Source organism: Artemia sp. Qi Xiang Cuo, chromosome 5 (assembly GCF_049724085.1).
Source record: "Artemia sp. Qi Xiang Cuo chromosome 5, ASM4972408v1, whole genome shotgun sequence".
NCBI classification, from domain to species: Eukaryota; Metazoa; Arthropoda; class Branchiopoda; order Anostraca; family Artemiidae; genus Artemia; species Artemia sp. Qi Xiang Cuo.
The window spans coordinates 21,274,643-21,293,116 of record NC_142798.1 but is presented as its reverse complement, the minus strand read 5'-3'; the positions used below and the strand labels follow the sequence as shown (position 1 = coordinate 21,293,116).

Here is an 18,474-nt window from a genome sequence, read left to right as displayed (position 1 = left end):
AATCCTTTGGTATAAGTACATTGTCTTTCCAGTTATAGACCCGTAGGTTTGTGGTAAAATTGTATGCACCAGAGGGGGCTATACGCTGTAAAAAGTGGTAGCATCTGTTGTCTTTTACATTATTTATAGGCCACAATGCAACGTCTACTAACTTATGATTCTGGAAGTCTCATGTTTAAGCTTTATCGGTAAGATCTAGTTCTTTTTTCTTAACAAATGTTTCCTCTATTCATTTTGATCTAGGAAGAAGCAAAGAAAGAAAGAAAGACAAATTTTATTTTTATGTTTACCTGAAATTTGTCTTTTATAATATTAACGCCTATTTTTGATTCTCTACTAATCAAAGTGTGTTTGTTTTAATTTCTTATTTTATTTTTTAAAGAAACCATCTCCTGAACTTGGAGCATCTTTTGTATCGATGTTGACATTCTCGTGGTTTGATACCTTGGCTATTCTTGGCTATAAAAGATCGCTGGAAGTAAAAGATTTATGGGACCTTAAGCCAGAAGATCGTTCCTCTTCTGTTGTGCCTCGCTGGGACAAGTTTTGGAATAAAGCTGTTAGCAAAGCTCAGAAAAATAGGTAATGACCTATTTAATAATTCCATTGCTTTCCTATTGCACTGGCTTAGTAAGCCTATACACTGTTTTACTTGAGATCAGGCAGAATGTAAACTTGGTTGATTGGTGGATCGTTCATGGTGGATCAATCATAGACCGTTTTACAATCTTCATAGCTTACGTTACGGATAATAATATATCTATTATCATAGATATATTATATATCTAGATATATATATTATATATATATTATAATTATGATATATCTATCATATTTTTTTAATGTGTTTGCTAAAACTCATATATATATATATATATATATATATATATATATATATATATATATATATATATATATATATATATATATATATATATATATATATATATATATATATATATATATATATATATATATATATATATATATATATATATATATATATATATATATATACTATAAATATATATATATATATCATAAATATATATATATATATATATATATATATATATATATATATATATATATATATATATATATATATATATATATATATATATATATAATATATATATATATATATATATATATATATATATATATACATCTTTGATATATGAACGAACATTGGTGGATACAACAAAAAAAACTGCAGGGGGGGGGGGGGGGGAATTATAAAAATATTTTTCAGGAGGGTGTCTGAAACTGGTAAAACAGTACATTTTTACGTTGTACGAAGTGTCTTGAAAGATCCTTTGATCAATCGTGGGGGGATTTATTCAAAGTCCTTGCCACTTTGTCTGAGATACTGTGTCAATGTTTGATACATCAATATCTATGTTAATTTTTCTCGGAGCAATTTTTCTCGGAGAAAATTGTCAACCTTTTTCTTCTGCTACAAAGTATGTCATCTTATTTAATTTTTTTGCTAGACACATTTCCAGAATTGAAAAAACAACATTATTTTTTGTTCAACTGGCATTGAACGTATAAGGTATATTTTCATAGTAACCTGAAAGCATTTATTCCCGCAATCTTTTTCTTCAATAAAACACTAATACACCAGGACAAGATTTGCTTATGCAATAATGCAGCAGTTTGACTAGCAAAAGGCGGACTTTTATCCATCTTTGCTGTGTAGCTTTTAGCCATGAATAGTAACTGGAACAATCGAAATAAGAGCTTAAGGCAGGGTTAAGTTTAGCTTCTTATCATAGATTGATTTATTGTGAGATATAACTTTCAATTGGCATCGATATGAACAGCTTAACTGGACCATGTTTTCAATAGTTGACAAAAACTGATCAGTGGTTCAAAACGGTGCTGAGGTTTCTGAAACATCTCTCATCGTTATCATCATCTAACCTCTTGAAAAATAACTGTTCAAAGCTTCACTCACCTCTGCTCCTTCCGGCATTTCCTTAATCCGCTTTCCTGACAAGTTGTCTCCATGGCTAGTTTTGCCATAATGAGCTGTCCAATAACCAGATTTTGGATGGGGCTGGTTGTGTGTGTGTTCAGTTTTACTTGGGTTTAATTTTGTGCTGGTTGGATTCTACAAGAAAATTAACTACCTGTTTGGTTTTGATACGTCCATCGTCTGATTAAAATCTTTTAATTTTATTTATGTGCTTGAATATGGAGGAAATCATTTAGTGTATTTTAGAATGAAATCAGTCAAACTTTCTTCAAAAGCATTATTCAGTGTTGAAAGGCGATTTTTTTTTTTTTATTGATTCGTATTTCTATAGGTCATACTGACTACAAGTTAAGAGTAGAACAAACGGCCTAACGATAAAATATCAAAAATTTGAAAAGTAGACTTGGTCATATTGGCTTCTGATTGGCTCGTACATGAATACATTGGCCCCCTCCTCAAGTGTCATGAGTGACGTTTTTTTTTATTGGGCTCGCAGCCAGTTGAAATGGCCTAAATGTAAACAGAAAGACTTTTAAGGGAAAATTGTGTATTTGGTATATTGTTTTGGCAGGGGCGACATTTAAGGGGGGCTGGCTGGGGCTATAGCCCCACCTTGATTTTAGGAGGGGCCCCAAATCAGTTGTCACAATTTCTGTCAATTTGATTTGAAGTGTGAGAAAAAATTACGTAAAAAAGTGTTCTCAATTAAAACAAATCTGTCTCTAATATAACTCCACTTCACAACAATACATGGTGAGCTTCCTTCCCAAACACATTTATTTCTTATTCTTTTTTCATGTATAGCAGCATATTTTTATTGCCTTGTTGTTGCTGCCACAGGGACCAACTTCCATTACAATAAATTAATTGGGTCCAGGACCCGTAATAAAATTATGCATATCGGTTACGTGATTTTGGAGCAGTGATCCCTCCATATATACGTATTATGCACTCTATATTTCTTTGAGACTGTTTGTGAATCTGTTCTGAATCTGTTCTGAGTCGTGTGTGGCTCAGGCCTTCTTTGTTTCTGGACTTGGTAAATAAAGTACTATTTTGTACAACAGCGGATTTTCTATATTCCTAGTAGCCATAGAAATATTATCAAACAGTTTATGGTAACGAACTGTAAGTAAGGAGTGACCCGGCTCAATAATAATTGAAACTCTAAAAAAAGAAATTTTCATACCAATATATACATCAAAAGAATTATATTTTTATGCTGATTTTAAATATATAAGTTTTATCAAGTTTATTTTTACCCATCAACAGTTAAGAGCCTGAGAAAATTTTCCTTATTTTCAAAAACAGGAGGAAAAACCACCTAAAAGTAATAGAATCTTAATGAAAATCACACCATCATATTCAGCGTATCAGATAACCCTACTGTAGAGTTTTCAAGCTATATCTGCAAAAATATGGAATTTTCGATTTTTTTTTGCCAGAAGAAAGATCAGGGATGCGTGTTTATTTGTTTTGTTTTTTTCCCAGGGGTGATGGCATCGATCCAGTGGTCATTCGAACGGAAATTAAAAGTTCAAGTGCCCTCTTTAAGTGAACAAAAAATTTGGAGGGCAACTAGGCCCCTTCCCACGCTCATTTTTTTCCCAAAGTCACCGGATAGAAATTTTCAGATAACCTTTTTGTTCAGCATAGTAGAAAAATCTAATGACTATGTCTTTGAGGACGAATTAATCCCCGAAAGTTCCTGAGGGATCGGCTGCAAGTTTTGAGCTTTGCCCATTGTTTGAGTATAGTATTGGTTATTGGGAAGTATACAGACGTTTTCAGGGGGATTTTTTCTGGTAGGGGGGGGGGGGGAGGGGGACGGTTACGCGGCAGGATCTTTCCATGTGGGAAGAGAATTTTCATGAGGGGGGGGGTTGGATTTCCCAGCATTATTTAAAAAACAATCAGAAATTAAATAAAAAAAAAGTTTTTTCAACTGAAAGTAAGAAGCAACGTTAAAACTTTAAACGAACAGAAAATATTACGTATATAAGGGGGATTGCCTCTCCTCAATAGCTCAGTCTTAAGCTACAGTTTTTTTTTCAACTTTTAAGAGAGGTTATTATTCTAATTAAACAGCCTTTGTGATTCGGAAATCATCCTTAAATAACTGAAACAAAAATCAAACTTAGGTTATTATAAGGTTATTATTAGTTTAAAAAAGGTAAAATTAATGTGCAACTTTCGTTTTAATTATTCATGTACGGTGAGGCCAATTCAAAACCTATATTAATTCAAAACGTTCAGAAATTAAGTGAAAAAAAAACAAGTTTTTTTTTTAAACTAATAATTTCTGTTCGTTTTGAGTTTTAATGTCGCTTCTTACTTTCAGTTAAAAAAAAGCATTTTTTTTATTTAATCGTTAATAGAAGCCAGACCGTACGGGATTTTTAAAGTTTCTTACGCTTGTTCTTCTGTGCCTCCAGTCAACGTGTTAAATTTGGCACTCAAAATGGTTATTTCATGAATTTTGTTTCTCGAATTGTCTTGTAATTTAACTTCTTGAATTTCGAAAAAAATCAAAGTGAGAATTTCCGACCAGTAATTTTTTTAGATTTCAGGAAAGATAAGAGAGACAAGGAAAATATATTATATGAAAGGACAATTCAAGGAATCGATAAAGATCTTGAAGAATTATACTTAATCTCACACACCAAGGATCAAAACGAAACGAGAGTATGCAAAAGGAACATATTTGTTAATAAGACAGTTAAAAATAAATTGTACCAACAATCAAAGACCATATATTTTGACTACGCAAATGGAAGAATTTATTAACGGAGGGGGGGGGGGCGTAGCTTTAACCAGCTTATAAAAAAAAGGTAAGGAAGATAGAAAAACTCTACAGATAATAGTTATACAATAGCAACCATAGCATTGAAAGAAAACATTAAACCTATTAGTTGTTATTAGTTTAAGAAATTTTCCGATTGGGGAGAGGAATTTACTGTTGAACATCCAGAGGGAGGTTGAAATTTGTTGTTTGGTACATTTTTCTTTGATAATACCAGGGCAGTGTCATGAGCAACCGATTTTCGGGTGGGCAAGCCCGTATCACACCAATTGCACCGCATGCAATTTACATTAACTGCCATCCTCATAGACTCAACCTTGTTTTGGGTGATTCCATTCAGAACTTGAGATGAATTGCCTCTTTTTTCGCCACTCTTCCAGAGCTCCACTGTTTTATCATGAATAGCAGTACATACTACCAAGTGTTTCTTAATGCTCAGAAAGCCACTGGCATAACTGTTTTTCAGCAGGAGTAACTATTTACTACAAGATTGGCATACTGGAATAGATCGGTAAGGAAAGTTATGAGAGATCTGATGATAATATTTAGTGAAAAGGCTCTTAGGAAATTGATGGATTCCAATACTATGGTTAGAAAATATATTTAAATATATAAAATTATTATATAAAATCAAACTATATAAAATAAATAGTTAGAAAACATTTTTAGAAAAATGAGACCTTGTCGGTTCTCAGTGTTACAATAAAACTGTAAATTAATTTCCAAGTTCTCTCTGTATTCATTTAACACTTTTAAAGTGCTTCTTACTATTATTTGTCGATTTTGGGAGAGGCCTGTGCTAACCACTGTGAAGAAATATTGCTCTTCAACAACTGTGAGCCGACCAATTTTGGAGGCCCACAGTGGTTGCTTAGCCCCCCCCCTAGCTCAGAATGAAATGACGCCACTGTTTTTTGGGCCTCCTAAGAAAAATAATGTGCACAACTGCAGTAATAATAAAATGAATTTTTTTGGAATATAAAAACTTTGAGTATAATATTATCACCATGGACTCAATTCGTTAAGCCGTTAACCCGACCTAAAACAAAATGTTCGATTTGCGATCTCTTGGACCAAGAGAAACTGCATTTACATTTCTTTTATTTTGAACAGCTCATTTATTAAATCCAATAATAAGGTTTGTATTTTAGTGCATTGCTTAATCAATAACAAGTCATCTAATTCTTATTTTTATATTTATTTTTAATATCTTTTGGTTTGTATCTGAAACCAAAGCACGAAATTTCATGTATGAAAATTCATACACGTAATATTCATACATGAAGTTTCATTTACGCGAAACTCCATGCACAGAAATTTGATGGATGAAAAATCATACATTTGGAAATTTAATATACGAAAAATCATACATAGATATTCAGACAATTTATTAAAACATAATTTTTAATTAACTGATGTGATATTTAATTACAATTACATGTGCAATTTTTTTGCAACCGAGCGAAGATAGTCCATGGTGGGTAAAGTCCCATATTCCATCTGAAGTTATCTGAACGCTATAGTTACGGTACACATGCTTTTTGGTTAATTGTTAAACAAAGTGTATGTAATGACTAATAATACAGGTAATGACAGTGATAATATAATATTTTTTTGTGTCGGTTAATAAAATTTGTATTGTAACGTGCTACTTGGATGAATTACCTGGAGCAAAAGAACGTAAATGCCTTTTCTCGTTTTATCAGGATTCTGGTGTTTGGGTAATGTTACACGAGTGTTAAGTTTCGCTTTTTTGACAATAATTTAGATAACTCAATCTGGTTTATCAGAAAATGGAATAACCCGAAATTTGTAAATCTGTTCTAGGCTATCACTCACCAGAATTATTATATTAGCAAAAGTTATACTATTATGTCAGGAGAGGTATTATATGGCATTTTACTCTGTAGAGTTATATTGTTTATAAAATTTGTAATAAACGTGCGTCATATTTTTTTTAAGTATTTATACTGTTTTGATATAGATTTTATGTAAAAATAAGATAAAAAAAGAAGGAATCTATATTATTCTGTACGAAACGTATTGCTAGCATCACATATATTTATGGCAGAAAGCTACAAGTGTAGATGTGACTTGCTCAGAGCATGAAATCGTGCTTACTCTACTCGTAGGCAGGGGTGTCCCGAGACTCATTTTATTGGGAGGGCGATCTTCGTAAATTTTACCGAATCGCTACCTGATTTATGCTGAATTTTCTGCAGAAATCAAGAATCTTGCTAAATTTCCAAAAACGTTGGAGGGGCGGCGTGCCCCTCCCCCCTTCGGGACGCCCCTGCTTGTAGGATGGAATATTGGTGTAAACCAAGTTAAAAAGAAAAAAGATGTTTTTAATTATGTATTTTTTAAAGACTTGTTTAATAAAGGTTCAAGCTTAACTAAAGCAATAAAGTGATTGTTTGCTGTAAATTTAGCAAAAGTCTTTTGTGCAAAAAAGAAAACCCAATTTGGCTTATGGAGTGTTGTAAGATGGAGGAGGATTTGCTAGACGTTTTCCTGAAAAATTGCCTACGAATTGTTTTGGGTAACAGACTAACTGACCTTATCTCAAACAGAAAGCAACGAAAAATGTGGCTTGATCCCGCTTTCTTGTTCTACAATGAGAGAAAGGTTGAGATGGCTAGAAGACGTTCTGCAGATGAAGTATGACAGATTGCCTCCCTCTAATTAGTGTTCCCTTCATCCCTTTAATTAGTGTTATAAGTATAATTCAAGATTTTGAAGCCCTTTTATCTATGTTTGTCTATTACAGCATTATGAATTTAATTCGAATAAGTACTCTAACTTTTATCAACCATTTTTAATGTATAGGAGCTCACATTTTTTCTTTTTCAAGTGTCGAGTCAACTGATAAAGCAGAATTTAGCAAATCTCAGGAAAACGTGGAAATAAAAAGAGCACTGAAAAAGAAACAAATTTCTATTTTGCCTACGTTAGTGAAGACATTTGGTTGGACGTTCCTTTCCGGGTCTGTACTCAAATTGGTTCAAGATATGCTTACCTTCATCAGTCCTCAGCTGCTTAGGTAAGCCAAATTACGTTGAATTATTGTTGTTTTTAATGGTAAGCCCTCTTTCTTGATAAGCGGTACACTTAAAGTGTTCCACTCTCGTGGAAACTTTCGTCTATCATAATGATATGTATATTCACTATAATAACTTTAAGCTAGATTTTGTATTAAAAAAAAGTTAAATAAAGCTCAATAAAAGCAGTAACAGCAAAAATCCTAATAGTCGGTACTACTTCCAGATATCTTTCTGTTACCGAATTGGAATTCTTCTTAAGTAAAAGTTCAACGGCGGTCTTTCTAGTTAGTGAAGAAAAATATTTATCTGCAGAGTTGTCTTGGTAGGGAGGAAGAATGTGACGGAGAAATTAATGCTCCTCACTGAGAAGCATTGCAATATTAATGCTTCTCAATTAACGCTCCTGACTGAGCTATGCCTAAAGGTGAACTTTGCTGCGTCACATCGCCCAATTGGCTACAGCTGCTTTTTCTTTTTAACTATTACAGGGAGTGAGTGATTTCATCTTATGTATCCCCCTTTGGGGAATATATATTACATGAGCCTGAGCCTCTAGACTAACACAGGCCAACGGATTATTTTTAAGGATGGGCCAAGGTATTGAATTAAAAAGGAATGTATGCTGATTAGCTGAAGCTTGTTCAAAAATGTCCTTAGACTGAGACATACCGTTCTAAGACTCTAAACAAAATCATTTATAAGGAAATGATAAGCTGTTGAACTAAAGAAGATTATATCCTTATTAGCTAAAGATTGTAAAACAATACGCTTAGTCTGAGACAGACTGTTCTAAGAACGCTAGACAGGATAGTTTTTAAGGAAGGATTAAAATAAGGATCCTTTTGAAGAAACGATTAAAGGGTAACTGTACTTTCACCCTACTTTCTATTACCCTTTCATCGTTGCTTCTAAGGGTCCTTATTTTAGTTTCAGTGTTTATTTTGAGATTTGATTTTTATATTGTCCTTTGGACTTCTATCTGCATTTTTTTTTTATTATTCTGCACTGAGGACGGTTGAGCAGAGGTTTCAACCGAAACATTTGCATAATTTTTTCTTCTGTTTTTCACTGGCTGTCATTGTCCTCGTTTCTCTCTTCTTTGTGATTTTTTGTTTTGTCATGATTAGCCAGTGTGGTCTCAGAAATTATTTATTTTGTAAGTTTCCTGTTGTCCTAACTATCATACTTGAAATCTTTGCAGACACAGGATGCACATTATTTATGCTGCACGTACATAGATTAGACAGCCTATTGCTTAACAATTAGTAAGGGATAATAGGTTTCCTCTGTTTTAAACTAGCCTCATTAGCTTTTCGAACTGTAGACAAGGCAAAAAGCTAATTGGGATTGGCTGAGTACAATCTTAGAAAACTTTGTTTTTAACATTTAAATTTAGACAAAATTATACCTATAGCCTCTTTAAATACAATCATTCTGTCCCCTATCAATTTTTACAAAAATTACTTGGGAAGCTCCTTGTGGTTCCGGGAAAATTTACGAATGTGCCCTTTGTCTTTGAGACTGTCAGCCGACGCTGAGACTCGCAAAATGACATTTTTGGTATCGAACGCCCTATAGTAACGAGTTGAATCTGCCCTTTCCAGCCTATTAACTTAAACACCGGTTGATCAAAACCTGAATTTTACACATAGTTTATTCGGAGAGCTGTACCTTTAATTCACAATAATGAAATCGCTTTTTTTAAGCATTGAATGATCCTGCAGATAATTTTCCCAACGTCATTGACACGACTGAATATTATGCCATATGCTGCATAGTCCATCGGTAGTCTAATTTCAGAAAATAAAATTTGATGGATCATGATTACGCATGTGTTTTGTTTTTTCTTGGCTTTCTTCCATTTATTGAAATGGATATTGAATGTTTCTTGTCAATGGAAAGACAGTATTTTTGGCAATAACGATTTCACTATGCTTGCATTTGCATTTTCAGACAAGTGATTAAAAATTAATGTAATAAGGTATGCTCACGATTTTACGCTTTGTTATTTGATTTTTTTTGAAACTTCAGCATATAGTTTAAATTCATATGATTCAAATATTGTTTCTACGTTTCCTGTTAATGTTGCTGAGTAATATTGAACAAAGGTCGTCATTTTTGGCAAAAACCATCAAAGAATATTCGTTGTGTTTTAAATAGTTCACAGTCTACATACCTGCATACAACATATATGACAACGGGTAATTCCTCCCCTCCCTAAGATTTTATCGGAAATTCACCCTTCCAGAAAGTTGTGTGCTGGAAATTTAATTTTTAGGGTTGTTTATCCTCTCCTGGGAAGCATATCCTAATACCCCCCTAAGTTAAGCAAATTTGTCAAGCAAATTATTAAAAAAAACATAATCGAAATCAATATAGAGGAACAGGGCAGTCTTTAAAGATCAACGCGATGCTGATATTAACAACGTATTGTTTTAAATAGATTATCATGTAGTTACTATAATTAACATCTTTGATGTATCAAATTGTTATCCTTGTTTGTTATTTTATAGTGCATTAATTGACTTTGTGGAATCGGATGACTACGTTTGGAGGGGCTATCTCTACGCTGGATTGATGACAGCATCAGCTTTTGTTCAGACTTTTTTCTTATCTCAATACTTCCATCGGATGTATATTGTTGGTATGAGAATAAGGACTGCTATTGTGTCAACCGTATATAGAAAGGTGAGAAGATCTTTGAAAGTGGGGGTTCAAACTTTGATATATAACAGATCAATCGGCTTTTATCTCTTCTGTAAACCTCTGTTTTGTTCTTTATTTGTATGCCTTTTATATTGGCACATGTAATGGTTTACGTAAATTCCAAAGATAGTCGATAAACGTTGGTACGTGGTCTTTATTAAATGATTTGAGAATACACATACAGAGAAAATAAGGTAGCACAAGAACACCTAACTACGAAGAAGGCAAAAGATGGACTGCCTTTAGAAGTGTACCAAGAGTATAACTTTCCTGGAACGGAAGTTCCAGCTATTGGTTGTTTGACCATGCCTGGGAACCAGCCCTTTCCCACGACTAGCTTTAGTCCCAAGAGCCCCCCCTGGACCACTCTCGTTGACACATAAATGGCCAAACAACTAAGAAATGAGACACCCGGAAAAGATTCTCGAATTGATGTTCTAAATACTTTACAGATTCTCCCCCCTGTTTTAAGTTAAATTTCCCAAATTTGGCTTATCCCCTTCTCATTAAACCCTCAAACTTTAATTGAATTCAAAATATTCCCTTCTCAAATTCTTCACTTCTCACCTACTAACATTCTACAGCATGAACTAGTAAACAATTACATAATACAAACACTACACAATACTTGCATAAGTAAAAACTTACATAGTATAAACGAACCACACTAACAACAGTAGTCGGATACTGGATATTTTAACACTTTATTTTTCTTGTATACTTTAAAATAGACTTGTTCCCCGTACCCCTGAATTTGATGAGGACAAGGAAAGTTGGGATTATGTATAAACTTCGGATTAGGGCAAAAGGAATGATCGAGAAAGGCTAATTTATCCTGAAAATACCAGCGACAAATAAATGAAATTGCATAAACTTATAAATAATGGAATAGATATGTCAACCATTGCAGTTTGATTGGCCTGCAATGACGTCAAGATATTATTACCAATAACATGCTTGGGGTTTTATTGCTGCGGAACGCCTCGGTTTTGACCTATTTGGTTTTGCTGTACTAAATTGTGGTTCGACAAATGGCACTACTACTGTTGATATCTCTACATGACTATTAGCGCTACGCATTAAAATCATCCCGTGAGGCATCAACCTCATCCCACGGGACCTCAAAACCGGCTCCCTTTCCACGGGTTGCCAAACCGCCCTGCGACGCATCAGTACCATCTTGCAGTGCAACAAAACCATCCCGTGAGGCATCAGTACCATTCCACGGAACCTCAAAACCAACTCCCTTTTCATGGGTAGTCAAACCGCCCTGCGAGGCATCAGTACCATCTCGCAGTGCAACAAAACCATCCCGTGAGGCGTCAGTACCATCCCACGGGACCTCAAAACCAGCTCCCTTTCCATGGGTAGCCAAACCGCCCTGCGAGGCATCAACTCATCTCGCAGTGCATTAAAACCTTTATCATTGAGTCCAAATTTCACCCTCGTCAGCGCAGAAAGAAATTCATCGGAAAAATAAGACGTCTCTCCTTTCCCCACTATCTGCTCTATCTGTTCATATTGTTTTGCAACCTTGTACGCATCACCTAAACGAAAAAAAAATTCTGCACTATTCTCTAACAAATACCGTTTGTAGGACGGTCTGATCCCCTCCTTGAATAAATTAAGAGCAAATCTTCCAAGGACTACACCATCATCCCTGGCTTCTAAGGAAACCCTGCATGACCTTCCTAATTTTTGCATCTTTCTATAGAGTAGATATACCCTTTCATCCTTAAATTGAGCCACGCCTACAAACTCTGCAACCATTTTGCCTACTATTTTGCCTGGGACATATGCTACAAGTAATCCACGTTTTAAACTTGACAAATTTATAATCGAGGGGGGTCAAATAAAAGAGGTGGGAATATGCCATTTATCCTCCACTGTTTTACAAAATCAAAAGTAACCTTTTTGTTATATCCAGATTCCGCCGGATCAAGTATAGAAATAAAAACTGACATATTGAGATCAAAATTTGAAAAAGCAATTACTCTAAAAATTTAAATATTGGTTTTAAACACCGTTCTTTAATTACGGACGCTAGATTTTGGGCAATAAACTTCACTTCTAACGACAAGGGTCTAATAAAATTTACTGGGTTGTTTAGCCGTGTTAAATCACTTATGAAAGATAGTCTGTCCCAAATTACGCAAATTCCAAAGATAGTCGATAAACGTTGGTACATGGTCTTTATTAAATAATTTGAGAATACACATACAGAGAAAATAAGGTAGCAGAAGAACAACTAACTACGACGAAGGCGAAAGATGGACTGCCTTTAGAAGTGTACCAAGAAAATAACTTTCCTGGAATGGAAGTTCGAGCTATTGGTTGTTCGACCATGCCTGGGAACAAACCCTTTCCCACGACTAGCCTTAGTCCCAAGAGCCCCCCCCCCCTGGACCACTCTCGTTGACACATAAATGGCCAAATAACTAAGAAATGAGACACCCGGAAAAGCTCGAATTGATGTTCTAAATACTTTACACTTCTATTAAAAATTTTCCGTTGGATATTGACTCGATTCTCAAGTTCATGCCTCGTAGTCTAACTGATTTTATAAAGATGACACAACTATAACAAAAAAATGGTTTTGATTATACGATTTTAAATTTGGTTGGTCAACCCTATCAGCAAACCAACTAATAAAATGCCTTAGAACAGTGTTTCCCGAAGTGTGGCGTGCGTACCCTCAGGGGTGCGAGAAGAGTTTTGCTAGGGTGCTTGTTGCACCCTAGTTCAGGGGGAATATTTAAAGGGAACACCATGGTTGTCCATTGATTCCTTTATAATAAGCTTCAATGTATCTACCGATAAATTGAAGCTTAATTAGCATGGTGCTAAAGAAAATTTAATTAGCATGGTGTTAAAGGGAACACCATGGATGTCCATTGATTCCTTTGTAATAAGCTTCAATTTATCTGCCGATGGCAGCATTACTTTCCCAAGGATTACTTGCCCATGGTGGTACTGGTGGGAGGCCAATATTTAGCATACCGGTAATAAATTCGCCGGAGTTGTTTTATTTTCATTGCCGAGAAGGTACGTCAAAAAAGATGCAAGGTACAAAAAATTTTGAAGCGAATACGAGTTACACAACGCAAGGGAAAGAACTTAAGACATAATATACAGGCTTAAAGTCTTTATCTAGGCCAAGAAAATTCGTAATTAATTTGACCCAGAATGTACCCAAGCTTCGCATTTACCGCAAAAGCTTAAGGTACTTGCATGATAAACCCCTTACCGCTCAAGTTGTTCATTCATTGACGCATTATAGAACCAGTTTTTTTTTCGACAAGACAAAGAGAAGTGACAGAATAAAAGGAAAATATATAATTTGGGCTATATGTTTGCACATTAGGGGTGGGTGGTGGTGGTAAAGTATTTTGACAGTGTGAAGTTAGAAAGCAATTCTTACTACATAACATGCAGAATAAGTGTACCTAACACATTGGGCATGTAGACCCGCTATACTTCCCCTCCCCCCGCCCCATAATCTACAAATTTATAGCCGAAATTTGTTTCTAAAGTATTATATTTTTATCTTACTTTGGTATATTTCATTAGGATTGAGCGTCAGAGAAACATATTAGAAGAATATTAGGTAGGGGGTATGTCATACAAGTACCAAACTTCTTTTCGGAATAGCTTTTTAAGACTCTTCTCGAGAGAAATTGTTGTGTTGCACCATTTGATGCGACAATGAAATGGCATACGAGGAAGTACTTTAGTTTACTTTTGCCAAAATGTAAACATCATGTACATCCATGATAACTTGGACATTTATTAAAAAAAAGGTAAAAAAGACTGAAATGCCCTACTATCATTCCATACTGATTTTATGTCACTCACATGCACAGTTTGTGCATCGATCGATATTTTTATTCTGCCAAATTAGGCTCATTTGTGCATTGATACGGTTTGTTGCATCTGTTCGAATGTTGCATCTGTTGCATCTGTTCGACATGCATCCAACAAAACGGATGCATGTCAGAAGCAGCTAGCCTTAGAGGATGAAAATGATGTTTTCTGACTGAGAAGGCTTGAAAGCTATTGTGACTGAGAAGGATTTTGTGTTTCCAACGTGTCCAACTGTGTTGAATTGTACAAAGCTTGCGCACATTAGGTGCTTAAACGATGCGTTTTAATATTGTGCAATTTTATTGGAAGGCACTGCAGATAACCGCTTTCAAGGCTCATGTTGCATGAGCCTTGGCTCATGGCTCGTATTTTCTTCGAAGGCTCGTATTTTTCCGACATGCTGCGCATGGTGGGTCATCTATCAAAACTGTTCTAGAAGATGGTTACCAATCGCTCAGTTCAATTGCTTCCAAAATTCTGAATTCATTTATTGCTCTTGTCTGAAACCAATTCCTAAATATTTTTAATTCTTTAAAAGAAACTATATCATCATAATCAAATTCCTGGCAAACCGTATCAGTTGTACAAAGTTGGGTATGCACTTATTTTTAATGTGGTGAAATCCAGGAAGCATCGGACCAACTTTTGGTTGTAGTTTTCTTGCTTATAAAGTGTTTTATTTGTTATTCTATAATAACAAACATTTTGACCGCGTAGCGGTTAGATTGCAATCTAACTCAACGATTCGAAATAGTCGTTATGCAAAGCAAGTGATTCTAGTATGAAAGCAAGTGATCTAGTGGCTAGTATGTTATTACAAAGTTACTTTTTGGCGTGTTCGACATTTAAACAAGTATATTATTGGCCCTAATAACCGTATTTGGCACATTTTCGCATGTTTTCTCCAAACTTAGCTTGGGATCTTTGAATTGTTCCCAGGGAGGAAGAAACATGGACTCTTTATATAAATCCACAACATAGGATTTTGATTTGGGAATTATTTCGTTTGGCCAGGGGGTTCAACTGTGATAATTGCAATGATACCCTTATACAAACTAATGTAGTCATTTTGCAGGCTCTCCGTATATCGAATGCTGCTCGAAAAGAATCTACGGTTGGTGAAATTGTGAATTTGATGGCAGTAGACGCCCAGCGATTTATGGACCTTACTTCCTATCTCAACATGCTCTGGTCAGCTCCGTTGCAAATCGGTCTTGCTATATATTTTTTGTATAATATTCTTGGTGAGTTATCCTGAATTTTTTAATCTTATTACCTCGTTTAATGGTTCGATGTCAGATGTCAATAATGCAAATTCAGATAAATTTTCAGAACTGGACCAGATTGAACAGTTGCTGCTCCATGGGCCAAACCATTTATTTGCTCTATTTGCACCAAATCCATTGTCTGACTTAAGCCTAAAAATTACTTTAAAGTCGCTGATTATTTTTTAACCACTGAACTACCATCAGCCTATGAATTTCGACTTAGTACTTTGTGAAGGACCTCAAATTTAAATGTGCCTAAGAAATATTCCTTACCGTCTTCGAAATAAGTGCACACAAGTCTGATCCTTATGGGGCTGGGAGACTAAAACGTCTTTCGTGAGGGGGACTAGTGGTGGGGAATAATTTTCACACTGATTTTGACCAATATCGGAAGATGGGTTACCACTCATCTTTCGATGGGTAACCACAATGATGTGGTTAAATTCCATATAGCTAATGCTCCTGTTCAGACAGAACACCAGAGTATTTTATAACAAATTTATATTCCTATAACAATTAAAAATTAAGATTTTCTAATACTCATAGTTAAAAGTTTTTCAGAGCAAGAAATCAAACGTTAACCCTGCCTTTTTTATTCATGGGAGATAGACCTGTTTGTTAGGGCTTTTGAAATCTTTATTATTATTATTATTGTTTATTGAAAACTCGTCTTCGTACAAATAGAAAATGAGGGAGCACTACAAAGAAAAAGAAGAAGAAAAATATCACTATACAACTATGACACGTAACTAGAGTTGAAGAAGTCCACTCCGAACATGCCTTTATGTCTTTTGGTTGTGTTACTCCATAAGTTTAGCAATGGCTATAGAAGGATCTGCTAAGTGAAGACTATCGATGTGCTTTGAATTGCGTGTCCAAATTGGATATCTCAGCAGGTATTTTGCGAAACGGACTCATGTCGAGTTAATTTTTCGCCTTTTAAAATCTTTGGGATATAACGTAGTTATCTCTTGCTCTTCTTTAAGACACATGTCGTTCAACTGAATGTGACTTAATTTAACTAAATTGAATATTACTAAAATGAAATTGCTCTTTGAAAAAGAAGCCTCCAAATTTGAATGATTAGTCTACTTTAACTATTATTAAAATTTGATATTTTTAGGATTACAATGTTTTTCACAATTGTGTGTTGTCTGTTTCAGGTCCCAGTGTGTTTGCCGGTTTGGCTGTTATGGTGCTCTTAATTCCTATTAACGGTTTCTTGGCCAGTAAAACTCGAACCCTCCAAGTGGCTCAAATGAAAAACAAAGACAAAAGAGTTAAGCTAATGAATGAAATTCTTAGCGGCATTAAGGTATATATATATATTTTTTAAATCTTTCTTTGGGCTTATTTCTGAGGATATTAATTTTATGATTATTTTAGTTTGTGGTTTAGTTTATGGTTCACTAGGTTTAAAACAATACTGTACTTTGTATTGTCTTACTTTGGCTCTTTAATGTTAATTAAAGTGATAACTGTTTTGTGATTACTCTACTTTTGCCACTGAAATGTATAATTGTATGTTATAATTTGTGTCGTTGTTATTGTTTTTTGTAAAGCATGTACCTTTTAAGGAGGTGGGTTTGCTGGGCTCTCCTCAACATGTGGGAAGTGCCAAGTGTCGGGTGGGCCAACAGTCGAGAAGAATAATTGTTTTTTCTTCTCAATAAGTTCAATTATAATTTTTCAATAATTGTTTTTTCAATAAGGTATATATTTTTTAAAAATCTTCCTTTGTTTTTTTTTAAAGGAAATTAATTTTATGGTTATATTAATTGATGGTTTAATATCTTTAATCTAGACGAGGGGTTAATTTTCTGTATGGCGTAGGTTGTGTGTTTGTCTGGGAAATAAAGTCAATGGCAGAATTGATCCAATGCATGATCATTTTCAGGAGTGATACCAAATTATGATCCCCTAGAATTGAAACAAAACTGGACTTTGTATTGCCTAACTAGTGGCTTGTTGATATTAACCTAACTGATCATAATTTGAAAAAGATCCAGGCTTGACTTTTGTCACTGAAGCATAAATATATATATTTTTCATTATATTTCTATTTTAGATTATAATATTTATATTATATTCGATAATATTTAAATTTATATTTTCAAATGAATTTTTATGTTAAGAATGTTCGTAGTTTTTTTTTATATATATATAAAATGTGTCGTTGTTATTGTTATTTTGTACAGCTTATACATTTTGAGGAGTCGGATTTCGTGGACTCCCCTCAGTATGTGACTAGGGCCAACTGTCGAGGAGAATACTTTTTTTTTTGTCTATAAGTTTTAAGTGATGGGCTTTAAAAAGTCTCCACATGGTTCATCAACCATGAGAAGGGAGTGTTACCTCTCCCTCCTTCCACCCAAGGAGAACATTTTTTAGCGCAAGTTCTGCTAATTGTATCATTTCAGTGTCAGTGAGTTTAATATATTTGAGAGATTAAGAAAAGTTGTTTTTCAAATCTGAAACTATTCAAGTCTCTTATTTAAGCAAGTATAGATCTTTGTCGGTGAATATGAACATCACTTCGTTAAAGAGAATAAAAATATTAACCAATATAAATAAAATGCAAATATTAATATTAAGCATTTTATAAGCTAATACAAATAAAAGAGTTTCGAGAAAATAGTACATGAATTGATTTTGTGAAGACCAGCCGTGCCTTACCTAGAACTATTACTAGGCTAGAAGTCATACGATACTCAGAGAAGCTTATTTGAAAGTCTCGCAGAAGCTATTTTGAATACTTTTAATATGTTTAAATTGCAATAAAACAAAGGTTTTACGAATTTCTCA

General features: G+C 34.4%; 1 protein-coding gene across 6 annotated transcripts in view; it reads left to right on the top strand.

Moving 5' to 3' along the window:
* Nucleotides 1–18,474, top strand: part of MRP (Multidrug-Resistance like Protein 1) — a 175,237-nt gene that overhangs the window by 71,327 nt on the left and 85,436 nt on the right. For all 6 annotated transcript variants that reach the window (XM_089089429.1, XM_089089428.1, XM_089089427.1 and 3 more), the window contains exons 7-11: nt 383–582; nt 7,642–7,830; nt 10,345–10,519; nt 15,477–15,645; nt 16,833–16,984. In XM_089089429.1, coding sequence (XP_088945555.1) covers nt 383–582; nt 7,642–7,830; nt 10,345–10,519; nt 15,477–15,645; nt 16,833–16,984 — 885 coding nt within the window. The remainder of the gene's footprint in view (nt 1–382; nt 583–7,641; nt 7,831–10,344; nt 10,520–15,476; nt 15,646–16,832; nt 16,985–18,474) is intronic.